The sequence below is a fragment of the Amblyomma mixtum genome, chromosome 2, assembly GCF_055824585.1.
Source record: "Amblyomma mixtum isolate Tamu chromosome 2, ASM5582458v1, whole genome shotgun sequence".
In the NCBI taxonomy this organism is placed as follows: Eukaryota; Metazoa; Arthropoda; class Arachnida; order Ixodida; family Ixodidae; genus Amblyomma; species Amblyomma mixtum.
Window position 1 is genome coordinate 159,851,608 of NC_143013.1, and position 27,150 is coordinate 159,878,757.

The 27,150-nt window shown below is 52.4% G+C and overlaps 1 protein-coding gene across 1 annotated transcript in view; it reads right to left on the reverse strand.

Moving 5' to 3' along the window:
• Positions 1-248: 248 nt before the first annotated feature.
• The window catches only part of LOC149361409 (uncharacterized), a 106,921-nt gene continuing 80,019 nt past the window's right edge, over positions 249-27,150 (reverse strand). Inside the window, exon 3 of the mRNA XM_089568070.1 lies at positions 249-724. Coding sequence (XP_089424196.1) covers positions 249-724 — 476 coding nt within the window. The remainder of the gene's footprint in view (positions 725-27,150) is intronic.

The window sequence follows — 27,150 nt, forward strand, 5'->3', positions numbered from 1 at the left end:
TTGTTCAGACTGCCCAGACCGCTAGTGCCCGGTGCAGACGTGCAGGAGTCTTCCGAAAAGTCGAAGTCATCGGGAATGGCTCTATTGAATTTTGAGGGGCGGTCAGCGTCCCTGATGGGGCCTACGCGTTTAAGGACGCGCGGATTGTCTTTTATCCATTTTTGGATAATGTGCGTTACGGCTTGTGTCACCTGTGCGATGATACTATCCACCTGATGGATGATGTTATCATGGATAATTTTGGGAAGCTAAGCCAATTGTGTTTCAATTGCGGTAACCCGGGTCTCCATGGCCGCGGCGCGACTCTCCACAGGAGGAGGGATGTCCCTGTCTGTTATGTTTTCTGCCTCGTCGCTCGACGCGGGCGGAGTATGGAATTGGGATTTGAGCGAGTTAAGCTCGCTGGCTAGTTTTTCGTTTTGAGCTCGCAAGAGGGCGAGCTCGCGCTTGAGTTCCTGCGTCTCGGCGGTGCTGGTGGCGGAGGAGGGAGGAGGGGAAGGAGAGGAGCCGACCCTCGCCCAGCTGCCTACCTTGGGTTGGTTGCAGGCAGCGCCGCCAGATGAAGCGCTGAGAGCTGGGAACTCCGCTGCTCCGGGTGGTGGCGTTAGCGTTGCTGTCTTGCCAGGGGGAGGCATCACGCCACTCCGTGGCGTCTTCTGGTTGTTTTGCTGCCGCCCTCCCCGTGTAGCGCCGGCATTGGCTCCCTTGGATGGCGTCCTGGGCCCTGGATGCAGCAACTTAATGAATTTGGCGGTGCATTCGCGGGAGCTGGTGAGGTGCGGGCCCCCGCAGATTAAGCACATAGGATTGCAGACGTGGCAGCGACAAGAAGGGAGAAAGCGACAACATGCACAAGAGACGCCAGAACAGCGTGAAGAACTTTTTGCGAAGCGTCGTGCTAAGGATGTAGGTTGGCGACAACGTTCTACCTCGCAGAGTGGTTCACGTGAACGCTATCAGGCGAAATGCTATCAGGCGAATTGCAACGCGCCGAAGAATGGCAAGAAGAACGCGCGCACCATAGCAATTCACCGAAAGACGCAGATTCCAATTCCGGCCGGGGTGGTCGAATTTCGATAAAAGAGAAATACTACCGGCCCGTCTGCTGGGCGATGTCAGTACACGTTAAAGAACCTCAGGCCGTCAAAATTTCCGGAGCGCTCCACTACGGCGGCACTGATAGCCTGAGTTGCTCAGAGATATTAAACCCCCCAAAACCAAACACTTTCAGGCCTTCCGTCACTCCCGCCATCCGTCCTTCCCTTACGGCGCGGTTAAGGTGTACAGCGTGGTCCAGGTGTCCACCGAGATACGCGAGACAGATACTGCCCATTTCCTTTCCTCGAAAGCCAATTTCTTTTTGGGCCAACCAGTGTTGACATCGCTGGGACTTCGTTTCCAGCTGCTACATGTGTTGGTGAAGCCAGCTGCCGCGCATACTCGCCGCGGTGGGTCAAAGCACCCGTCTACTGAGCCGTATGAATGGGTGAATCGAAAACTTAATATACAAGCGAGTTTGGACCGTGCAAGGTCTCAGGGCCATCGCACAGCCCTCACATTACGCGCATGTCTCCAGGCCACGTAGGGCCATGGCACGGGCACCGCGGTTCACAAAGTAAAGTTGCGGGTACGGGTCCTGCGACGCGAGGAGGGCCTCCCATGTTCCGATGGCGGGCTGTCCCTGCGGGGGAGGATGGGCAGGGCAGCCGAAGAGGATGTCGTCCAGAATGGCGCGCGCTTCTCCGCAGAGAGTGTTCACGGGGGGAAACGGGGCGGAAGTAGGATAGAAGATGAGGGGTAGGAAGAGTCCTGGGGCGCGATTACGAGTCGCTCAAAATCGTCTCAATCGGAAAGTGTCTCAAAAAGTGTCTTATTTGCTCCGTTCCTATTGATCGGTCGTGACCAGCGGCAATATTGTTTTTTTTTGTCACCGGCTGACGCCATAAACGTGCAGAAGTGTTGAAGTTGCATACCTAAATATACGAGCCGATTGAGACGATTTTTCGGGATTGGAACGAGTGGTCTCAAACCGCCTGAGACCGAAAATGGTGGTTGTTTACATGGCCGGTGGCCGCGCGAGCAGCGGTGTAAGAGGGTTCATGAAGACTGTTTTAACGTGCCGGACGAGTTGTTCCGACGTTTTGACATAGGCCGGAGCATAATGCATATGCGACGAACTCGCCGTTGAACTTGGAGGTGTGCGGGTGAGTGCGCGGTCAGTGGAACGGCAAGTGCCTGTGCGCGCCTTCGTCGCCGGTGGGTTTCAAGACAGCGTAGTAAATGAAGTAAACGTCGGCGTAGCCCAACCGACTGTGAGCAAGTGTCTGCGGTGGGTTGCGGTGGGTTGCGGAGACCACTGTTAAAGTTAAGTCGCAGAAGGTGCGCGCTTTCCGGCGAGACCCCCAAGACAAGGCGGCGGCGAAGGAGGACTTCCTTCGCATAAACTTTCGCCACCGCAATATCCCCGGCGGCGTCATCCGAGCATCATCCGAACGGAACGGCAACAACACCAACACGAATATGAAGTGCTTAACCCGAAGCGGGCGGCATGAGTTGGTTACAAAGCGGAAGAGTGATTGTTGCCCCAGTGACCGGGCGTGCCCTCTTTTAATTCCCGCAGTGAGATTGCAAGCTCCCAGCAGCTGCACCAGTCTGCTTCCGTATGTCGGCAGTTGCTGCAGTGTGATTATTCATGGTCGCCTTGTATTTTCTGAACAAAAATAAAAAGAATCACGCATCGCCTTTGGAGCACATTTGCCATCAATAGCAGGCTAGGTGAGTTCACACTGGCGAGACGCGGAGGTCGCGCGACAGGCTTAAATCGATTTATTACGCCCCCTCCCCGCTTTACATGTGCTTCGCAAACCGTAACTAATTGACCGAAATCGGTTGCCTAGAATACTAGCGCGACGTTTGCAGCTCGCCAGTGTGAACTTGCCTTAAAGCTGCCTTCGCTTTTTTTCGAGCCAAGAGCTCCTTGCAAATTGATCTCGGCAGACCCGTAGCAATCACTGCGTTTAAATAGATTTTTCCGCGCACTTAAGATGTCCGCAAAGTACCTTGATTCTATGTAGTGTGTCAAAAAAAGGACAGCCGTCAATAAGCTGATTTTTTTTCTGGCTGTCATGTTTACGATGGCTGAGTATGTGCGTGTAGGGATAAGGCTGAATCCATGGCTGAATCCTTTGAATCAGGCAGCAGTTCACGCCACCTAGCCGACGCTACCTACGCTTTTCCAGTGTCAGCGCACCCTCGCGGCAGCAAAAGTGACTGAAGAGCAAACTTAATTGCAAAACTGAGAACCCTTCCTGTTTTGCTTGATGTTGTGAGGTTTGAAGGAGTTTGTTAGGAAAATAAAACATTGTTCATTTTATTAATGGCGTGTTTACAGCAAGATGTTAGCATACGGCCCCTATTGCGCAACTAAATGCTTCCTGGGTGGAACCCTACTATTAGCCACCACAACCTCGCTGCTAATTGGTTGATTCCGCGGTCAACGTCTCGCGGTATCGTCATTTTGACGTCAGAGCGTCAAAAGTGAGACAAAAACTCGTAATACCGTCCCTGGTCTGGAGTTGCCTCCAGAGCATTTATTAAACGTGTCCGCCCACTCGGGCCCCTATCGGCCATCATGAGCCGAAGTAATCGGGATGGATACCGACCGTGGCGCCAGCGTTTCGATGGAGGTGAATCAGAAAAGACGGCCGCGTTTCGATTAAGGCGGATGCAAGGCGCCCGTGTTCTTTGCGTCGTAAGTGCATGGTAAAGATCCCCAGGTGGTCGTAATTATTCCGGAGACCTCCACTACCGCATTTCCTTCTCTTATATTTCACTCCCACCTTTCTCCCTTTCCTTACAGCGCTTTTCAGGTGTCCACCGACATATGTGAGGCATATACTGCGCAACTGTCTTTCCCCAAAAAACCAATGCTCACATCGGGGGGGGGGGGGGCTGGGAACTGGGATACCAAAGCGAGCGGACGCGTTTCACATTGGGACCGCGAATTTTGGCCTTTAAGGCGGAGGTGGATAGAAAAGTCTGACAAAATCTCATGATTCCGCCCCCCCCCCTCCCTCGCCCCCTGCCAGAGTAAAACGAACACACTGAGGCAAAAACGAGCCGAAATTAGTAGACGCGGCAAAATTTCGGAACATGAGGTTTCCTATGTAGATGCGGTGGGAGGTGGTGGCGGTTTTATGGTGGCAACGGCCGTCAGCGGCCGGGGCAATCCCGTGACAGCTACCACTTTACGCAGGCAGAGCACAGAATTGCCGAGGAAAGTGCGATCGCGTTAGCTTGCTGTGGAACGGAAGCGAAGTGTGTCATCAGTGCGAGCAAAACTGCCATACGAAATTTTCGCAAGGGAATGATCTCGCCCTTAGCGGCCAGAGTCCTAGGCTAGAGAACGCTACATGGGAGAATTAAAATAATTTGGACTCTGGCGCTTGTAGGCGTCCTCAGCAACGAGATGGTCCACGAACTGGCTCGAGATCTTTACTGCCGAGGCGCTGCTGGCCCCTCGATACCAGAGGGAGCGGAGAGTGCATGCTAAAATATGGGGAGATCACGCAGCATTATATATCGGAGCGTAGACTGCTACCCCGCCAGACATAAAATTAGACAGCAGACAAGCAGGGGCGTGCAGGCACTGCAAACACTATCCGCACCCGGTTATGGCGAACCACATGTTCCCCGAGGCCAGGAGCGATAAATGCAACCTTTGTGGAGCGAGGGAGACCCTGGACCACATAATATGGGAAAGCCCGTATTCACCCGGGGGTATGTAAAATATGGACAGTACAGACACCTGGGAGACCCTGCTGCGTAGCTGGGTCCCTGAGCTCCAGCTCGTGCTCGTCCAACTCCAAGACGCTCTTGAGACCCAAGGCCTTGCAGTCTGCATCTAAGGCGGCGGCACCGGCCCCCTGACCTGCGTGTTGGGGGATGGGTAGATCGTCTTATTCGTGGACATTAAAGTTTATTCCATCCATCCATCTCGCTTCGGCAGACACGGCTTTGCGCCGCGCGTTTTCTATCATTCCTTCTCTCTACAGTTCTCAAATGGCAGGGATTGTCACTCAGCTCGGGTGTGACTTCATTCTCTAAAAATGCGGCACCATCCTCTCCCGTCATCTCGGACGCGAGCGGCCGGGTTCGATTCCCACCTCGACCAAAATTTTGATATCCTTTTCTAATGTCTCATGACGTCGTATGAGCAATAACATCAAGGGACGAATTTCCGGGTACACATTTAGCGAGTCATTCGGCAAGAGCATAGCCATCTAATGTTTCCACACTAATACGAAAACGCGACTAAGGTACCCACTGTAAGAGAGTCCCAGCGATGTGCCTTTTCATTGCTTCAGTTATGTGGCTTTCCTTCGCTTTCGAATGATTAAATGAATGAATGAATGAATTCATTGATTCATTCATTGCATTGCTTCAGTTATGCGCCTTTCCCCTGCTTTCGAAGCTCCCGCTCTTCCATTTTGAGGTTTGTGCGACTGTGTCCTGTCCCAGGGGCCAGATATGCACCTTTTCTCTTACTTTATTTGTTAGCAGCGTGGCATGGGCTTTTGTGATGATCACTTTTTCTTCTTCTTGAGGTTCTTCATGATTATGAGTTCGAAAAGGGGAACACGGCGCGTTCAAGTGTCTCCTCTGAGAGGGAATCACCGCCGTTGCGCCGTGTTTAGTAGTGTGGTAGGATGAAGGTCACATAAAGGTAAAACTTCGCGACAGTGAAGCTGGCTTTACCTAGCGTATTGTGCTCGCTTCAAAATTGGATGATGCTTAAGCTCCGTTTTTAAAAGTGGGACGCGACAGCGTGTTGCAGGGTTGCCAAGGAGTCCACGCATGGCTCGTTCGGCGCGACGCCTTGGCCGAAGGAAAGGAAACGACGCCTGTCTCTTATATCTCGATGGACACCCGAACTGCACCTAAGGGAAGGAAAATGAAATGAAGATTGGTTTTAATGAAATGAAACGACGCCTGTCTGCCATATCTCGATATATCTGTCTGCCAGTCCTAGCCGGGGCTGCATCGCCAAACGCCCCTTTATACAACCGCCGCGCCGCCTATCCGCTCTATTGCGCATGCGCAGCTGGCGGAGCGCCGGCATCGACACGGCCGCCGCAGCCACGCTAACCGCGCTAAACGCTGTGCGAGGCGAGCGGTGTGTGGAGACATCACGCACATGTGCAGCTGGTGGAGCGCCGGCACCCACACGGCCGCTGCAGCCACACTAAACGCACGAAGAGCCAGGCAAGGCCAAGTCCCATCACAGCTGCGGCGGTTGCCATGAGAACGGCTATGCTCTCCGGCACCGACACGGCCGAGGCGCAGCCACGACGACGGCTTGAAACCTGCCGTAGTGATGTATTCCTACAAAAATGTTTTTGTCCTCTAGTTTCCTGACAACCAAACTTTTTCTCGCCTGGGAGCTGGTTGTTAACACCAAAACTATGACGTGAGGGAAGAGATCAAGTACGTGAAAGAGCTGGGTAGTTCTTGCCTTCGGCCAAATTCGCACGCAGCCTTAGCGTTGCTGCGGCGACAGAGGCGTGAGAAAGACGACATCGCGCTAGTGGTACCAGACGCGCTTTTCCTCTCAGTGTTAGTGCGTCAGTAGTACTACTGTAGGTTTCGCCTCGACGCGTAGACCCGGTCGGTAGGGATGGATGAGCTTGAACAGCGTTGCTTCTACCGTGCTGCGCCAGATGGCAGCACCAGCTGAGCGCCACGCGGCAGCGGCGCCAGGCAGTTTGCTCCGTCTACGACAGATGGCGCCACTATGAGGCTCGCCGCCATGGAGAAAGAAAAACTAGGAGGGAGCATGACGTCACAATCTTGAAGCCTAGTCATAAAAAATATAATGAAAAGAATCATGGGAAATAGGCCCTCACGTGACAAGGCAGTGGTAGTTCTTAGCTGGATTTCGGTTTCGGTTTCGCTCTTTCGTTCTACGAGCAACTGCGCGACCATCTGCTTGTGTTAACTGACGGCTCCGTGGTAAGCGCAAACTGCTCGCTCGCCGCAGCGGCCACCGTCCCCGAGCGACGCGTGCGCTGACTGCGGCGCAGTGGAGATATTGGAGCACATGCTCCTTCGCTGTGCCGCTTCTGCAGTGCCGCGTGGCGAGATTCTCGCGGCCTGCAGGGCGTTGGGAATCATCCCGGACAGTCTCGAAGCGCTCCTGTGGCCGCGCGGCAGTGCGCGCAACCGTGACAGAACAATGGTGAGCCTCTGTGCGTTCATCGAGCAGGCGGGCTTGACTTCCCGCTTGCTCTTCGCCAGGTAGTGCACCCGTGACACAAACGCTCCGTGGGTGCCACCTCGGACCCACCCCGGCCGCTAGTGCAGTGTGCCGCGCGCGCGATTAGTCCGAGACAGGACGCTACGAGCGCGCGGCTATGTATACATACAGTTTACTTCTTTTTGTAAGTGATTGTGGGCAGTGGCCGGGAGACCCCGCGCAGGGGCAGACGTAAAGCCGCCGGCACTCTCTCTCGACAGAGAGAGGGAGAGAAATACTTCACTGCTGCATTTCACGTCGGAACCGCGTATGTGCGCGAGCGTATTCGGCACGACTTGTGCCGGGCCCATGGGCGGGCCGAAGTCCGCCTGAGAAATAGAATCTTGCGCAGCGCGCCGAAGCGCTCGTCAAAACACGTCCGTCCGCCGTGAGTGCTCTGGAAGCCGCTGCGCCCTTTTTTATAGGCTCGTTTCTTCGTCTACTCTCGAGTTCTCCGCTTATAGCATGCGCTGAAATAAACGCTCCGTATATGAGTATAACGACGAAAGGAATTCCTCTCCATTCTCTTTATGAACCGCAGTTGAACAGTGACGAGGTCGCGGCCGCACCCTTTGATGAAATGTTTACCTGCAGTTTTCTACAGTGCACCCAAAAACTCAAGAGTGTAATCAACAGAAGTGTTGAGACGCGGAGCCTTCAGACAACCTCGAGCTCGGTACGCATTCCGCCAAAGCTGCAACACAGGCGCTGCGCTTCTGCGCTACATCGGAGCACGGACGTTCACTAAAAAGCACCGCTGGTTGGCAGTCTGGTAACTGTGGAGGAGGGCCTATTTCCCATGAGTCAGTGCGCAAAAGGGCCCTCGGCAGCGGCGTCAGAGGAGGATGGCTTGCAGAGGCTGAGTGCACTCTCTCCTAGTTTTTTTTACCTCCATGCTCGCCGCTTCTGGCCTTGGCGCGCAGTGGCGCGCAGTGCATCGATGGTACTCTAATGATATCGGTTAAGCAATTAGCCTGATTTCTAGTCAGACCGCATAAATAACGCCGAGTAAGAAAGTGGCCGAGTTGGGGAATCGAAGCAGGGTATCCGGAGTGGGAGACGAGAGCGCTAGCTATTGCGCCATGCCAGCTCGATGGGTTTGAATGATCAAAGGCGCGTTTAGTGAGTGCGGTGTCTTCATTCACTCCCATCTTCCGCCCTTCCTGTGGTTGTGGTGGTGAAAAACATTTATCGTCTAATAATTTTTTCACAGAAAGGGGATTGGGGTAGGACACTATTGGCCCTTTGCCTCACAATACTAGGTGGAACCCCTATTCTGGGGCCTATTGGCATGCAACGCCGCCCGCGTCCGTCGAACCAAGGCCTTTTGGGTCTTTAGGTGGCGACAGCCGAGCAGGGCCGCCTGCCAGTCCCCTCTGGTGCGGTTGGAGTTGAGGGGGGTAGATGGGTTTGTTTGACACGCCCAAACCATGTGCAAGGTGTCAGCCAACCTCCCCACAGAACTGGCACGCGCCATCAAAGGATTACTGAAATGTTTAAGCACCACCGGGCATAGTACAGTGTTGAGAGAAAATTTGGAGGAGGCGTTGTTCCGGTCGATCCAGACCCTTAGAAGGGGCCGGGTAGCGCCGATGCTCCTCGTAGTAATCGCGGATGTGTTTGAATGTAAGGGCCAGATAGTCTGATTGGAAGTAGCCTTCCAAGAACAGGGAGATAGCCCGGGGAGAGAGTGCGCGGGCGGCCTGATCGGCCTGTTCATTTCCATGGAGTTCCCTGTTGTCCGGGGCCCTCAATCAGGTTGCGTGCAGTTGGATCTTCGCATAGGCAGGTATTTGCAATATGCGCCAGGCAAGCGGGGGAGCCCAGCCCAGCTCATTGTTCCGGCAGGCCCCTTGCGAGTCGGTGAGGACTAGGGGTGTGCGAATATTCGATAATTTCTAATATTCGATCGAATAGCACGGTATTCGATATTCGCTTCGAACCGAATTCTCGGTATTCGAAATTTCGAAGTATTCGTCTCGCGCGAATAGTGTTACTGGGACGCTTGCCCGCTTGCTTTATATGGTTTCGGTTCCGAGTATTGCCGCATAGATGGCCTTTTTTTTATCGCACTTTCAACGCTCGGGGATCAGTAAAATACGCAAATCACGATCACGCCGGGGTGCGAACCCAGCGACACGCGAAAGAAAGGTGAGGGCGACGCGCTCTTGCGACAGATCGTGTGTTCTGGCCGTCTTCGAACCTCCGCACTAAAGTTGCCATAAGTCGCGTCCCTGCCACCATGTCGAGACAGATGCAATGAAAGAAGAACACAGCCGACAGTCGTCTAAGCTTCAAAACAAGAAACCTCCGTTTATTGTCAGCGAACCCTTTATTCTATGGCTGGCGGTGACGTTATCGATGAGCTCGCACACCTCAAGTACTCGAACGCGGGCATCGCCTTACCGCTTTTAACCCCCCCCCCCCCACCCCCCGGCCCCCTATTTTTTTTCAATAGAGCTGCGGTAAAGATTATCTGATAGGACAGATGCGACGATAAACACGCAGCCCTACCGCGCTATCGCTTCACCCTATCAGGTGACGAATCATGCGTACCGAACATGGGCGACCGTTCCCTCGGCAGCATTGAAGCAAGCCATCGTATTACCGGCGGAGGCGAGGAAAATACAGCGGCAGCGCGGGGACCCGATGTCGCCGAAGTGTATACTTACTTCAATGGAAAGGGCGTATTTAGCATGTGATAACGCCAAGCTTTTTTTGCACCCGTGGAGGATTACTGTCGTTAACGCTCGGCATCGGGGAGGTTGCTGACGCATACGTGACTGCCGAACTTTAGTAGGTCGGAATGATCGCATCCGTCTATGACTGGCGTCTTTTCTTGCTATTGTGACTGCTTGCGGATTGGTGGGAACGGAACGCCGTCGTAATCAGGGCATTGAGCCGTCTTCGGGCGGTGTGCCGCCCTCCGTCGCCGCAAATCGGGCACTCCGGTACGTTGGAGGCTCAGATCATTCTTGGAAGCGCGATGCTAAGTGCTGCTCGGAGGTACTACTGGGGACAATTTTGCCAGGAGGCGCGAGCGGTGCGAATGACGTTTCGCTTGCTGCGCTAGAGTTTTAAGAGTTTTAGAGTTTTAAGAGTTTTTTTAGAGTTTTAATGTAACCGGAACGATGTTCAGATCCTTCAGTTTGATAAGCGAAGCAACGCTCCGGCATACATCAGCCACGAGCTGCTAGTGAAATGCAAAAAAAAATGCATCGTGCGACACGCCTTGTCAGAGTGACGGCATAGGCCGGGAAGAGCGCCAGTTTGCCGCCCTAAACGAAAGAGAGACAGAGCAGAGCCGACATTTCCATACGAGCACCCCTCGGATAGCGAAATAGACGCGCCAATCTCCGGCCGCAAGGTGATGGCGATACATTTGAACCGCGCGCGGAGCGTCCTGAACGCTATGTCCCCGACAGTACGGCCAACCTATCGGCGTTGTGGGAGCTTTGCATACGCGATGGTGCGATGCTGCCAGTGCTCCTAGGAGGTCCGGTCAGCCTATGTTCGATTTTAACATCTTTGGCTGCAGCAGTCCCATCGGCGTAACCGAAAAGAAGGCGCAATCCAAGCCAAGAAGTGAGGATCCTAAACTATAGAAACGCAAGCAACGCAAGTGGCAAGTCGGTGCACCGAACGTGATTGCCGAGCTCAGTGTTAGACATTCGACCCGTTCGACCACTGGTCACCGGTAGTGCAGAATATCCTTTTTTTTTTCATTATTGTTCTCAGTGCTCTTGCTGCAGTGTAGTGCAGTTACTCCTATGGTTTCAGTTACTGGTTGTACTACTGGCACCGTTCTGTTATACTGTTATTTTCTGTATTTTATCTCTAATTTCTGATTAGAAAGCAGGCGGTATTTTTATGTGTTTTAACTTTTTAATACAAAAGCGGTAAAAATTGTTCTTAACTCACTTTAGGTGCTCTCTTAAAATTTTGAAGCATGGTTTTAAATAAAGCCTCAGTGCAGTTTGTAATGGCCTCGTGTGTTAGGAAAATAAATGGTTTTGGAAAGGCCTACTGTCATTCAGCCTTTTTTTAGTGCCAGAAGTACTATTCGAACTATTCGCTTCGAAATTATTCGAAGAAAATTGCTATTCGCTTCGAATTCGCTTCGAATAAAAAAAAACCACTATTCGCGCACCCCTAGTGACGACGTGTTTCGACTTGGGATTAGTGAGAGCCAGAGCAATGGCAATCTCCTCCGCGTGTGTTGCGCTGTAGGCTGTGAAAGTGAGCCCGGTAACTGCGTTTGTGTTGTGCACGACTGCGGCCTTGTACCACTCCCCGTGGAGTGGGCCGGCAACGTCCACGTAATACACGTGTTGTGTGTTACCATACTATCGAGCCAACGCTTCGCCGCGTGCCTGGTGACGACCGATATGGCCTTCTCTGGACATGTTGCGGGGATAGGGTCCGACCGTGAGGGCGCGTCTCCAGGGTTCTGGCACTCTGTCCCTTTCCTCATTGTGGTAGTCGTCTTTGATGTGTAGTCGGTCCAAGAGGCGGTGACCAGACGTGGTCTGTGCAAGACGCGTGTATTAGTTGACTAAGTGGGCTTCTCGATGTTCCCGGAATGTGTTCACCCCACCCAAGGCCAGTAGTCTCTGGTTAGATGTAGCGACCGGGAGATCGAGAGCCCGCTTGATGACCTTCCTGTGGATGACCTCCAGTTGGTCATCATCGTGTTCGCGCAGGTGCAAGTAGGGGGTTGAGGCGAGGATCATACTCGTTACGAAAGCATTGGAAAGCCGTAGTAAATCCTTGCTTCGTAATCCACCCCGCTTGTTGGAGACCCGGCGGACCATGCGGCTTACCGGGCCTCCCACCGTGCGAAGTTTCGCTAGGGTGGTGTCGACCTTGCGGTGGTGGTGTATGAAGAGGCCGAGGACACGGATCTCCTTGGCCTCCCGGATCGGTCCCGAGGGGAGACTGATGCGAAGCGGAGTTGTGTCTCGAGGGGAGGGACGTAAGTGCACAAATTCTGATTCAGCTGGGGCGCACTTGAGTCCGCAGTAGGCCGCGTAGTCGTCGACTAGGGTAGTCGCTGCTTGCAGGCAAGATTCCATGTGGCCCAGGTTACCTTGCGTGGCCCAGATTGTAATGTCATCCGCATAAAGAGCGTGATGTATCCCGCACAAAGAGGACAAGTTGGAGGGAACACGAAGCATTGCCGAATTGAAGAGCAGGGGAGACAGGACCGCGCCTTGAGGTGTTCCCCTCGAGCTGATGGTGTATGGCCCGTGTTCCACATCTTGTACGCGTGTATAGTCTTGACAGTCTGTAAGAAATTGTCTTATGTAATGGAATGTTTTGTGGCCACAATTGGTGTTACTGAGGGGGTCCAGGGTTACTTCGTGTTGGACGTTGTGGAATGCGCGTTTAGGATCCAAGGCAAGGACCACCTTGTCTTTGTGGGGGGACATTCGACAGGATCTAAGATGTCGTGGTGGAGCTGCAGAAGTATATTCTTTGCTGATTTGTGAGGGCGAAAACCGAATATGGTGTCCGCGAAAATGCGCTGTGTTTCGAGATAATCGGAGAGTCTGTCGTGCACCATCCTCTCCATCAGCTTGCCGACACAAGACGTGAGGGAGATGGGGCGAAGGTTCTCCACATCAATAGGTTTGCCGGCCTTCGGCATGTAGGTCACGAGAGCCAATTTCCAATGAAGAGGGAGGGAAGTTTCTCCGTCCCAAATGCTATCGATGTAGTCGAGGAGCGCTGCGTAGGCTGCGTCGGGACGGTTGGCCAAGAGCTTGACCGCAACTTTATCTGGCCCAGGTACACTATCCCGCTTCATCATGCTTAAGGCAGCCCAGAGGTAGTGGAGATGGAACGGGATGTCCAGCACCCTGTGATCTTCGCCTGCATACGAGTATTCTGCCGGCCGGGGGGCCTTAGTGGTGCACAGGTATCCACCCCTGAGCGTTTGCGCTAGCTGTGTTGTAGTTCCTGTAAAGTTGGGCAAGACCCTATGGAACTGGCGTTGGGTTTCCGTGCGGGTTTGTATTGGATCGATGAGAGCGCGGAACAGGCGCCACGTGTTACGGCCAGACAACTGGCGCGCAGCCGCGTTGCACTGGTCCACCCAGTTAGTGTCGGCTAGCTGAGTAGCATATTCCGCTGGCTGTTGTGGAAGTTCGAGGATGCGTTTCCTTAGGCGCTGTTATGTTTCTGTTTCTTCCACCGTTTGGTAAGGCTGCGGCGGGTCTCCCAAAGGTGGAGCAAGTGGTTTTCCACGTCCGTTTGTGTTTCTGTGAGCTGTATCTGCTTTTCGTGTCCTGTTAGTGGAGACGTGAGCGATTTGGACCAGGCATCGTACCCCGACTGGAAGGGGTCTACGATAGGTAGAGAGGAGAGGAAAGCCGTCCAGTCCGGGACACGAGCTTGTGCTAGTGGGTGTTTCAGGGGACGCATGTAAATGGTTGTGCTGATTATACTGTGATCACTACCCTGAGTGTCCTCTGTATTCAGCCAGTCGGCATGGCGTATGTTGCGCGTAAATGTGAGGTCCGGGCAAGTATCTGGTTGAATCGAATTGCCGACACGTGTTGGGTTAGCGGGGTCAGTGTGTAGGGTGAGTTAAAGTGTGCAAAAAAGTTCCGCATGCTTCCGCCCACGCCTGTCCTCTGGGGGGTACCCCAATAGCCTACTCGGGCCGTTGAAGACGCCGACGATCAGGAGGGGATCCCTTCCCGCCATTCCCGCCACCTGCATAGCTTGGGTGAAATTCATTGAACGCGACGTTCTTGAGTTTCGGTGGGCAGTATATGTTTAGATTGTGTATAGGTGGGTCAGACCGTTTGAGGGGCAGCATTGACACCATCGTGTATGTGAAAGGCGGTGTCACCTGCATAGCTTGGGTGAAAATTTCATTGAACGTGACGTTCTTAAGTCTCGGTGGGCAGTAAATGTTATAGGTGGTACATATTGAATGCCAACAGCGCAAACGACGCAGACAAAGTAGAAGAAGACACAGGACACAGGGGCGTTGCATCAATACACGTTTGAAAGAGCATGCAAATAATCTGGAAGCTAACAAATCTAATAATCTAGTTGACCATGTTCGAGACTGCCAATCTTGTTTTCCTTCATTGCCTTACTGTGATATCCTCTACGAACACCCGTCCTGATTAACACGTGAGATTATAGAAGCATATCACATGAGGAAAAAAACAAGGTTATGCGTCAGTAAGCCATCTATTTCATTATATGAGAGTGAGGTTGCATATCTTGAAGCCACGTAGAAACATGGGTTGTGTTCACTAGCTGATAAGTTGGCCACTTTTTCTATAAAATGTACTACTTTCCTTGAATAAAATTTCATTTGTGAGTCAGCGCTTGTCCTGTGTCTTCTTCTACTTTGTCTGCGTCGTTTGCGCTGTTGGCATTCAATATGTACCACCAACTCGCCCGTATGGCTATAGTTATAGGTGGGTCAGACCGCTTTAGGAGCAGCACTGACGCCATCGTCTATGGGAAAGGCGGTGTTTTGGTAAGCGTGACCTCCTGCGCAGTATATCGCTTGTGAAAGCGTGTACATGTCTGCGGGTTGTGTTGAAATGTAGTGTAGTTTGTGAGTTTGGCACCGGCGCCGGGTTCATGAAGGGCAACCATGGCGACGAGGAACTCAAGGGTCTCAAGATAGAGGCGGAGATCAGCCCGCTTCTTGCGGTTCTTGAGACTTCGGCAGTTCCACTGCGTTAGTGTAAGCGACTGAGTTGTTCTTGCTCGCGACATAGGGTTGGGGGCAATGGTCGGAGGCGGAGGGTGGGGCGCGCTGACGTGCAGGAGTCTTCCGAAGAGTCAAGCTCATCGGGAACCGCTGTATTGAATTTTGAGGGGCGGTTAGCGTCCCTGATGGGCCCTGTGCGTGTTAGAACACGCGGATTGTCTTTTATCCATATTTTGATAATGTGTGTTATGACTTGTGTCACCTGTGCGATAGCACTCTCCATGTGACGCGCGATGGTATCGTGGATAATTTTGGGGAGGTCAGCCAACTGTGTTTTGATCGCGGTCACCCGAGTCTTCAGGGCCGCGGCGCGACCCTCCGCAGGATTAAGAACCTCCCTTTCTCGTCGCTCGACGCGGGCGGAGTAGGTAATTGGGCTTAGAGCGAGTAAAGCTCGATGACTAGTTTGCCGTTTTGAGCTCGCAAGAGGGCGAGCGCGCGCTTTAGTTCCCATGTCTGGGTGGTGCTGGTGGGGGAGGAGGGAGGACGGGAAGGAGAGGAGGCGGTCCTCGCCCAGCTGCCTACCTTGGGTTGGTTGCAGGTGGCGCCACCAGATGAAGCGCTGAGAGCTGGGAACTTTGCTTCTCCAGGAGGTGGCGTTACTGCTGCTGTCTTTCTAGGGGGAGGCGGCACGCCATGGCGTGGCGTCTTCTGGCCAGAATTGGCTCCCTTGGGTGGCTTGATTGGCGTCCTGGGCCCTGGCTGCGGAAGCCGGATGAATTTGCTGGTGCTTTCGCGGGAGAGCTAGTGAGGTTCGGGCCCCCGCTGATTGTGCACATCGGATTGCAATCGTGGGGGGCCATACCCTCAGTACCAACACCCACGTTTTGGCCACTAAGGCCGCATCTTTCTTTGACCGGGGTGGGATAGTTGTCCACCCAGTGCCCCAGTGTGCCGCAACGGTAGCACGCTGTCACTGCTTTTTTGTATTCCTTGGCGGGAGTCAGTTGTGCGTTATAGGGACGCAACGCGGAACGTTGCGTCCTTCGAAAGTCAGTACAGCTACGTTCGATTGTCCCAGCTTCCGCCCATGGACTACTTCACCACCGCGCCACTGCACATTATGTTTCTGGGACTCACTTGTTCCTAGGTTGTGAACAGAAATCACACCGGAACACACTTCACCGGTGAACTTGAGGTGTCCGTGAAGCGTGAGTGATCCTTTGCTCGTGGGGAGTTGAATGTCCGTGAGGAGCTTTTTACCTACTTCGGGGTTCTGCGTGCCACAGAAAATTATGTTTTGTTCCCAATTTGGAGAAATAGCAATGCTGTGCATGTGCTGCCTACCGATGAGTTTCGATATGGCAGCGCCGAGTTCACTGCTGAAGGCTGTCTTGAGGGCGACCATACTGCATGGCATCAGCACGATCAAGTAATCGTCAGGGTTCATCATGACTGTTGGCTTGGGCCTGCACTCGGAGAGTGGTGAAAAAGTCTTCAGTGGAGATTTAGAAGACGGAGTGCGAGCGTCTCCCGTTGCTGAGTTGTCGACAGGACTCTTCGGCATTGCAGCTCCTCGTGCGTTCTGCAGGCGGCAGCGCCGGCTCTCAACGACTTGAAAAACGAAAGCTTGCTGCGCCGAAAAGGTGGATGGGCCGTCCCCTGGCTGGCTTACATTGACAGACGACCACGACAAAGTCGTAGGGACGTAGCCGCTTTGCTCAGCCAGAGCCATGTTGAGAGGTTGACCGGTGGGCTTCTCCGCAACCCTTTGCGGGGGAGCCGGAGTCGTTAGGCTCAGCTCGACCGCTACGTGGTGATGCGGATGGTTGCTCGAAATGGCCGAAATTGGGCGTAACTGGGTCAGATCGGGGTCTCTAGGATCCTGCTGACTTCACGGATGAAGTCTCACAGGTTTGATAGGTGTTACATCAGACTTCCACGGTTCCAGCCGAAAATTGACGGAGCGATGCGCCACGCGTCCGATCGCTCCGCGCTCAAACGCGGCGTTCCCCTTCCTGTTACGGAGAGGTCCCGGTGTTCATCGAGATATGCGAGGCATACACATTTCCTTTCCTCAAGAAACAATTTACCGAAGAGCAGGTCCGCCAGCGAGCGTCGAGGAGTACGGACGCGGTCACGTCGGCTCCGCAAACTGAGTGGTTTAATGGCGGATTTTTTCCTACGTTGACCGTAAATGTGTTTTAAACCTGTTTCCTAAGGTACAAGGAACCCGAGGATACCACATTTGTGCCGGCAAGTGCATCTTTAAAGACTGTATCGTCATTCCAATTTCGCCAGCGTTAGACGCCATGGTAGGCTTACTTCGACCGGGGAGGCGGCGACCGGCGAGCTCCCGCCACCGCCGACCACGGCCAGCTCCACGATGACGATGGAAGTGACTGTGGTGGGAACCGACATCGACCCCAAGGAACAAGAAAAAGAGGAATGAATCATGAGGCTGAAGAAGCGAGCCGAAAGAATCGAGAACGAAGAACGCCACCTGGGACGCCAACAAGGTGCCCCAGACGCGGCGGCAGCGAATGCCGCCACCGGTGCGACGACCGACGGCAGCGGCACGAGAGCCTAGAGAGAGGCGGGACGGAAACTCGCTCAACGTTCAATAGCCTCAGACCTCCTGAGACTTCCAGCGACCGGATGGAAAGTAGTTCTGCGTCCCAAAGAAGGACTTACAATGCTAAAGAGCACCACCGAGATGAGAATTGCGGCGTCGATCAGGGAGAAAGCCGGAATCAAGAACGAGGACGCACTGAAGGCCAGACTAGCTATAAACGCCAAGCAAGGAACAATTACCTACCACTCGCCTTGCTACGAAAACGCGAGGAAGGTGAAGAAAATTGAAACTGTCAAGATCGGAGACAAGGAACGCGGTGTGACCACCTACATGAACGCACCAGAGAGTTGCGGCAGGGGAGTCATCCATGGAATCGATGAGGAATACACACACAAGTATGCACTAGAAGGACTGAGCCTTAACGGATTCACCCCTCTAGTCATAGACGCACGAATAATGGGCAAGACCAAATATTTCCTAATCACCTTCGAAGAAGGGAAAGTACCACGCAGAGTAGTCTTGAGCGCAATCACTTTCAAGTGTTTTCTTCACAAAAAACGCTATGAGGTCTGCTACAAGTGCGGAGGACTTGGCCACCGCTCGGACGTCTGCGACAGAGAGGCGACCAAGTGCCGCGCCTGTGGCACGACATCGCCCCTCGAGGGGCACCAATGCACACCGCAGTGCCATCTATGCGGCAAAGAACACTACACCGGCGACAAGAGGTGCAAAAATCTGTTTCGCACCCCTTATATTGTCAAGAAACGCCAATGGGGAGCCAAACAGGAGGATGAAGAAGCGAAGAAAGAAGACAGAAGGAACAGCCGCTCCCGTAATAGATCCGGCAGCAGAACGAGGTTTCGGTCAGAGTCCTTCTCCCCGCTACAAACAGGATAGCAACAGCAACGCAAGGAGCAAGCAGCAAAGGTGAGCTGGCCAGCTAAAGTTTCTCAGGACTCCGGGACAGTTAAATAATTAAAAAAAACATTAAACAGCAGGCAGATCAGATTAAGGCTAACTGATTATATTAAGAAGCCAGAAGAGTGGATCAAAATGCTAGAAACGACAGCTAAACAACCCTAGAAAACAAACCGCAACAGGAAAAGGCAATGGCGCCTATGCAGGTGGAGCAGGATAAAGAGGTAGACACAGTGAAAAAGCCCGATTAAAAAAGAAACGTACGGAAGAGTCAGATCTTGAGACCAAATTCGATCAACGAAACGACCAACAACAGCAGGACATGAAACTACTGAACGGAACACTAATGCAATTCATGAAACAAGTCACAGAAACGATCAGAGTAGAATTTGCAAAGCGAGACGCTGCTCTCACGGCGGATTTTGAAAACAGGGTCCAATATATATACGCGGAATTACAAGCAACCAAAAATGCCTTGGCCAAGAAACAATAATACTATCTGGCAGTGGAACTGTAGGGGCTTTCTGCGTAAACGGGCCGTTTTACAATCGTTCCTTGCAAAGGGAGACAAACCCGAAATTTTAGCTTTAAAACAGTGCGGCAAAAACGGGAAGCTGCCCGGTTACAAATCGTACCCGTGCTGAGGGGACAATACGCAGGTTGCCACCCTTGTCAAACGCAATGTAACCACGCTGCAGCACGAGACAGGGCACGTCCAATTAGATCACACACTAATCGAAAGATACCGCGTAAGCGAAGAGAGAAAAGCCTATTCATCTTAAACGTGTACAGCTCTCCGAAACAGAGAGAGGATTGTGGCTTTGACAGGCTATTCGCAACAACGAAACAGATAGCTGGCAAAAACTCTATCGTCATTGTCGGGGACATTAACGCTCATTACCCCGCATGGGGATACAAATTTACGCAAATCAAGGGCAGAGAACTCTGGGACAGCATTCTCCAAAATGAGCTCATCTTAATCATTGACCCCATCAAACCAACAAGACAGGGCAATAGCGTGAGTAGGGACACTACACCTGAATTAACACTCACCAGAGGCCAAATCACGGCAAGGTGGTGTAACACGGGGGAGGTAGTGGAAGCGACCACAAAATTATTGAGATCGTGGTAGAAGACGGATAGCCCACACCGAAACCCAACAAGGTCGCAGCGGTAAATTGGGATCTATTCAGGGCGAACCTTCATACCCGAGACGCAATCAGGGACATAGAATCTTGGGGCACAGACATTCTCGCGGCAGTTAAAGAAGCCACCGAAGAGGTGGAAGCAGACGAAACGCAAGAAGAGGTGGACAGGCGTATGATAGGCCTGTGGCGCAAGCAAAGGGAGCTAGAAGCAAAACTTGCTCAAAACAAGGGGAACAGAAACATACGTAAGCTTCTAGCCAAACAGAATAGAGATATAGAGGAGCCCATGCCGAACTTAAGCAGACAAAACTGGGGTAGTATCTCCGATCAAATGGACCGGAGAATCAGCAAAGCCAACACGTGCAAAATGCTCAGACATCTCTTAGACCCGGACAAGACAAAGTATGAGGCACGACAACAAGTACAGAAACTCGTATATAAATACGAAGGCACTAGCGACCAACTAATCTCTGAAGTGAGGGAGAGGTATTTGAGGTGCCCATCACCGACACCCCTGCCCGAGTACAATGGCAAAGATAATCCTCTTCTGGATGGGCCCATCACCATCGGAGAGGCTAGGGTGGAGTTGAACATACTCACAACTAAAACAGCGGCAGGTCCAGACAGAATCAGCAATCGCATGCTGAGGAATTTGTATGATGCATCAATTAGAAACCAAACAGCGTGCATGCAGGAATGTGGGGACAAGGGCCGAATCCCACCTACGTGGAAAGAGCCCAACCTAGTCCTTATTCCGAAACCAGGTAAGAAGCTAAGTCTCGAAAACCTGAGGCCCATTTCGCTTATCTCATGTGTAGGTAAGCTAATGGAGCACGTTATTGAAACGAGGCTAAACAGATTCCTAGAAGAACAAAAACTTTACCCCGACACGATGATTGGATTCAGGACACATCTTTCTGCATGCGATGTTATGCTTAAATGATGTTATACTTCAAAGAACAAGTGGTAGACAACGAAGCAGCTCATACCAGAGTAATACTCGGGCGAGACGTGGCCAAAGCTTTTGACAACGTTGACCACGCAGCCTTACTAGAACGCTTAGAAACTCTAAATGAAGGGGGAAAGGTATACAACTACGTGAAGGACTTTCTTTCAAACAGAACAGTTACTATCAGCCTAGGAGGGAAGGAAGAGAAAGGCATAAGGCTGGGCAACAAAGGTACTCCCCAATGTTCGGTCCTATCACCAACACTCTTCAACATTGCAATGACTGGCTTACCAGAGAAATTGGCGGGTATAGAAGGACTCAACCACACAATATACGCGGACGACCTCATCCTCTGGGTTACCAGAGGCAGTGACGCGCATATCAAAGGTACCCTCCAAAGAGCGATCGAGGAAATTGAGTCGTACCTAAAACAAGGACTCAAATGTTCTGCCGAGAACTCGGAAGCGCTCTTCCTCGGCCTACAAAAGAGACAAAGCCCCATGAACATGGAATAACGCTAGCGGTAAACAGGGACAAAATACCCTCAGTGGAGATGATTGGAGTACTGGGTCTTAGGATACAGACAAACGTTAAGAACACCGAAACGATACAATAACTCGAATCGAGTGTAGGCCAGACGTGTAGGCTACACAAAAGCATAGCAAATAAACACGCGGGAATGTAGGAGACGAACCTCTTAAGACTAGTTCAATCATTCGTAATCAGCAGAATCACATACGTGGCACCATACCTACGGCTAGCCAAAGCAGAAAAAAAAACAAGATTGAAATCCTAATTAGGAAAGGCGTCAAAACCGCTCTGGGCCTCACCCCGTGCACACCACCCAGAAAATTCGGAACATGGGGATTTCAAACACACTAGACGAGACGAGCTCATTGAGGCTACCAGAGTAGCGCAACAACAACGAGTCCTACGCAGCCATTCAGGGTTAAAAATACTAGAAAAGCTAGGCTTCGCACCTCGATCGCGGCTCAAACACACGGAGAATATCCCAAAAGACATAAGGAACAAAATCAGAATCCTACCACTGCCAAGGAATATGCATGCGGTATACCATGAGGGTAGGCGAAAGGACAGAGCGAAAGCTGTACAGAAAAATTAGCCAACAGACAGGACGTGGTTTACACGGACGCGGCGGAATATGAAGGCAGAACGGGTTTCGTAGCCCTAGCGACCAGGGAGGGCGGAGACCGAGTCTCGTGCTGCAGCATCCGACAGAGAGGCAACAGCGGCTGAGGAGGTAGCCATTGCGCTGGCTGTAACTCAACGGAATGTCAGGGTGATTATGACAGATTCCAAATCGGCTATCCGCAACTACAACGAAGGTAGAGTACCTGTCGAAGCAGTCAAAACTCTTACTGCCGGCCCGACACCGGCAGAGCTAATTAACCTTGTTTGGACTCCGGCCCACGAGGGCCTTCGGGGAAACGAGGCAGCGCACGCATTGGCCCGAGGACTCACACGCCGGGACCCCAATGCGGTCTTGTCGAACAGAGAGCCCCTTCAGAGGGACGAGGAGCTCAACACGTACCAATATATTCTTAGCCATTACAGATTAGGAAGACAGACACTACCTGGAGGATGCAAGGGCCTGAGCAAAAAGGAAGAGGTCATATGGAGAAAGTTACAGGATGGAGTTTTTCCGAACCCACTCGCACTTAGCAGATGGCATTCGGCGATCCAAGACCCGAGGTGTAAACAGTGTAATGAAATAGCAGGCATGTTCCACATGGTGTGGACATGCCCTAGCCAGAACAAAACAGACAGGAATATAGAGTCCTCGGAGGCTTTAATGGCCAGTCAGAAAGAAGAAGAACAAAAAGAAGTCATCCGTCTAGCCCTGGACTCCGCTGAATCCCAAGGGATCCCAGCCTGCTGAAAGGGGAGGAAGATGACGGCGGTCAAGACTCAAGTCTTAATCGCCCTCCGATTCCTTGACGGGTGCAAATAAAGTTTTTTCATCATCATACCGAATGGGAAGGCCTACAGCCGAACGGGCGATGGGGTTCTGCGGACTCCCCGGCTGTGTGACGGAATGGTCACATGACCACTTACGGCGGCGCCCATGCTCCCGCGCTGTAAAGCGTCAAAAAATGCGTGCTTGCCTTGGCGTGAATGCTTTCCTATGCATTCCTATAAGCAGTCTTATAAGCAGAAGTGTCAGCGACAGGAAGAAGCGAGAAAGCGACAACGTGCACAAGAGAAGTCAGAACAGCGTGAAGAACGTCTTGCAAAGTGTCGTGCTAAGGATGCAGCTCGGCGACAACGCTCAACCTCGCAGAGTGGTTCCACGTCATCGGTCACCGATGAATCTCAACACTTGAGTGCTCAGGAACGCCCCAGTGCTACCAGGCGAAGGCAACGCGCCGAAGAATCGCCAGAAGAACGCGGGCACCATTGCTAACGCAATTTACCAAGTTTAACCAGATCTAAACCCCTGCCGTTTTTTATTTTCGCTCGCGTGCAGCTTGTCTGAGCAATTCGCTCTGCTCACAGCAAGTTACCACTGAAAAAAACGCGCCCCGCTTGTTTTCATTGGTGTATTAGGCATAAATATTAGAATATCATCATCGGTGCATGAAATGTTACAAACACCTTGCTCTCGACGCGTGCGGGATGAAAGCTCAGGAGAGGAATGTGATGTCGGGTCTATTTTCCCTGGAAGGAGGCTTTTCAGCCAGTAGCGTCGGCCTAGGGGCATTGCATAGGCAGAACAGGAGCAGAAGCAAAGAGCAATCAGAAGCGCAATGGCACAGCGAGCCTGCAACTGAGTTCTCTCCCACTTACAAGTACACAACAAGACAAACTAACCCGGGCCCTCAATACACTATATAAAGCAACACTAGAACTTCCCCCTCAGGCTTCTACAGACACCCTGTACAGAACAGGCCTCTTCCACCCTTTTTAAGCCCTCCTTAACCTGCACCGGGAGAGAGAGATCATCCGCCTGTCCAGTACACCAGCTGGACTGTGGATACTTTCCCAGACTCCCTACACACCCATCTCTTTCCCAGACCCACCGCAGTCTCCGATCTATCCCCCTAACCTCCGCCTCGCACCCATTCCACGCAACATGTCCGCACACACACACGCAGGCCGCCGCCAGGCATACGCATACAACCACAAACCACCTTTGGACGCTGCGGCGGTGGCCTACACAGACGCGTCTCATGGAAACCGCGGGCTCCACAGCAGCCTTCTTCTTCCACCCTTCCCTCTCTACAACCAGCACTCACACAACCGGTCCATACACCTCCCTACCCTCCACGCTCGCCCTAGAAAAAATCTCTGCCTCTCCCGTAAACGAGAGAAGAGTAAGCATGAAATGTTTACGGGCCTAATGTGGACACCCGAACCGCACCGTACAGAAAGGGAGGAACGCCACCACCCGTTCAGCGCGATGCCTTGCCATTTGAACGCAAGGTTTTTTGAGGAAAGGAAATGGCGCAGTAATTCTCTGCCATCTCGGTGGACACCCGAACCGCACCGTAAAGGAAGGGAGGAACGCCACCACCCGTTCGGCGCGATGCCTTGCCCTTTGAACGCAGCGCTTCTCCCCCGGATCACGTATGACAACGAAGTGTAACGTGGCATTTATGTGCTTTTTGCACGCGTTATTAGAAATCGGAAATTATAATTCCGTGCATTATCAAACCCACAGCTCCACTGATATCTTGATAAACATTGAGAAGGCACTGGCAGCAGTTATTTTTTGTCTCGTTTGGAGACCGACCGGCGCTTGCATGCCGGTCGCGTAGGAGGGCTTAGAGAGTCTCGTTAAATCTCGTTAAGTCTCGTACGGTGCCCGGATGTTCTCGTTTCAGAGCCCGGATGACTGGAATTCAGTGCCCGGATGAGTGGATTTCAGTGCCCGGATGACTGGAATTCAGTGCCCGGATGAGTAGAATTCAGTGCCTGGATGAGTGGAATTCAGTGCCCGGATGAGTGGATTTCAGTGCCCGGATGAGTGGAATTCAGTGCCCGGATGAGTGGAATTCAGTGCCCGGATGAGTGGATTTCAGTGCCCGGATGATGGCTCTCGGTCTCGGCGTGACGTCACCACACTGCCGACAACGGGGGCTAAAAGCATTTCATGCTTAAAAATACACGGGATCGCCGATGCCATCACACACTTTGCCACCCTACCCCCCGCCGCCCAATACGTTGTCTATACAGATTCGCAGGGAGCTCTGCGTGCCTTACATGAAAGGCCCTCCCTTTCCCTACTCGATCGGCCTTAGATGCCGCCCTGTTAGCATTAATCCCACGACCGGTGACCCTTCGGTGAATCCCTGGTCACATGGGCATCCCCGGCAATGAGCTGGCTCACCAGCTTGCCTGCGAAACTATACACCGGGCGCCGGGGATCCCATGGATGAGCCCACCCACGGAGCAGGCGGTCAAGGCTTACAAACGCACTGTCGACGAATACTACGCGCAGCAAAAATTGGATTTAGCTGATTTACCACCACCGCACCCATCCTTATCGATCCGTGAAGCTCGCATTCTTGGCCGAATACAGTTTAATCTCCTACATACACCAGCCAAACGTTACCTATACCGGTACAATTCCACACCTCAGTGCCCGAACTGTCCACACACATATGCAGACATAGAACACTGCCTTACACAGTGCCACGCAGCCTTCCAGTCCCCCGCCTATCCTTTCCCCCCACCCCCACCGTGGCCCATCTGGCTCGCCTCCCTGGATCTGAGACTGCAACGTGCCCTCGTCGCCTTGGCCCAGGATGTACTGAACGCCTAACAAAAAGGATGTTCGAATAAAAACTGTCACACCACCACCAATTGAAACTTTCTGTGCTCTCGGAGAGCAGGCGTGCGAGCGAAGCTGTATCACGTGACCTGGTCGTCTAGTTTCCGCGCATCCTGTGCGATGAACGCGTTTGCTTTGTGTGGCCGGTACGGCGGTAAGGCTAGACGAGTTTGACACCTTCACGACGAGCAGCGGCACATTATAACTTTCGCATTGTTAAGGCGAATCCCGTTAATAGCTCATGTTCGTGCTGTCCGTCCATGCTAGCGGTGTCCATTGCACTGAAATCGTTCCACCAGTTGTGCATCTCCTCCGCGCAGCGGCACACCCTCCTCCGCAATTTCATTTCATTAAATTCGTTTTCTTCATTACGGCCCCTCTTTTTCCTTTAACTCCCACTTCCTCCTTTCCTCTACAAACGGATGACTGGAGTCCACCAAGATATGCGAGACAGTTACTGCTTAATTTCCTTTCCTCAAATACAGTTTTCATTTTCTTCACTATACACGCCCCCTCTTTCACTTTCTTATTTCACTCCCACTTCACCCTTTCCGATATGGTGCAGTTCGGGTGTCCACCGCGACGGTTTGCTAGGCAACGGCTCATCCGGCCGCACCAAAAACACATCAGCACGATTCAGGCGTCCAGTGACCCAGAAGCCAGTTTTCGCACTTCCTTTCCTTAAAATGATTGGAGTGTAAAACGTCAACGTCAACGCCAATGAAAACAATGAACGCCGAAAGGGCAACGGCGACGTCGTGAAACGGTCGCCAAAGAGCTGCAGTCTCAAACGCTACAATAAAAGAGCGACCGCAATCGCCAAAGACAATAAAAACCACACATGCGGGAAGCCCGCCACGCGCCAAGCGGTTCGACCGAAGTGCAACGATCTCCAACCCCCTTAGCAGTGAACCCCGAAGAATCAAGAGCTTTCATGCAGCGCATGGAGGATTTCATGATTCGCACCGAAGCACAGTTCCGCCAAACTCATGCAAGATTAGATGCCATGCAGGTCCAACTCAACCTGTCAGAACAGAACGTCACATTACTGCAGCAATTGTTGCGTTGCAGGACCAAAGTTTCCGCAACCACGTCAAAAGTCAAAATACGCAACGAATAAGAAACGAGGACCGGGACAGGCTCATACACGAGCGCCGTTTCGGAAGTGAAGGCTCCAATCAGAAGAATGCCCAAAACCATGGCTAAACCAACTCCACTAGAAATCTGGCAATGGAACTGCAGGGGGTACCGCCAAAAGCAGGGACTCATAATCGAGTTTTTACATACGCAAGGCTCCACACCCGATATAATAGCTTTGCAGGAAACTAACACGACACCGTCACTCAGGGGATACACGTGCTACGATAGCGGACGCACGGCAGCCTTGTTCAGCAAAAAGTTGGTAGCCATACCCTATGACCCAATTCCCAACACCGGAATTGAACACTTAGTGACGGAAATTTTTCCCGAAAGAAGCGTAAGGAAAAGAGTGCCTTTCTCGTAAACCTCTATAGCCCGCTTCGCCAGCGGGATGCGAGTTTTGATACACTCTTTCTAGGGGCCAGCAAACTTGCGAAAAGCAACTCGTTGCTCATTGTAGGCGACTTCAACGCTCGCGGACAGCAATGGGGATACCCCACTAATAATCACAAAGGTATACAGGTCGAGGACACGGCGGAAGCGATACAATGTACCCTCTTAACAGACGAACTTCAACCAACGCGCCTTGGCACTTCGACCTGCCCGGATACGTGTCCGGACTTAAAGTTTGTCAGGGGAGTGAAGCA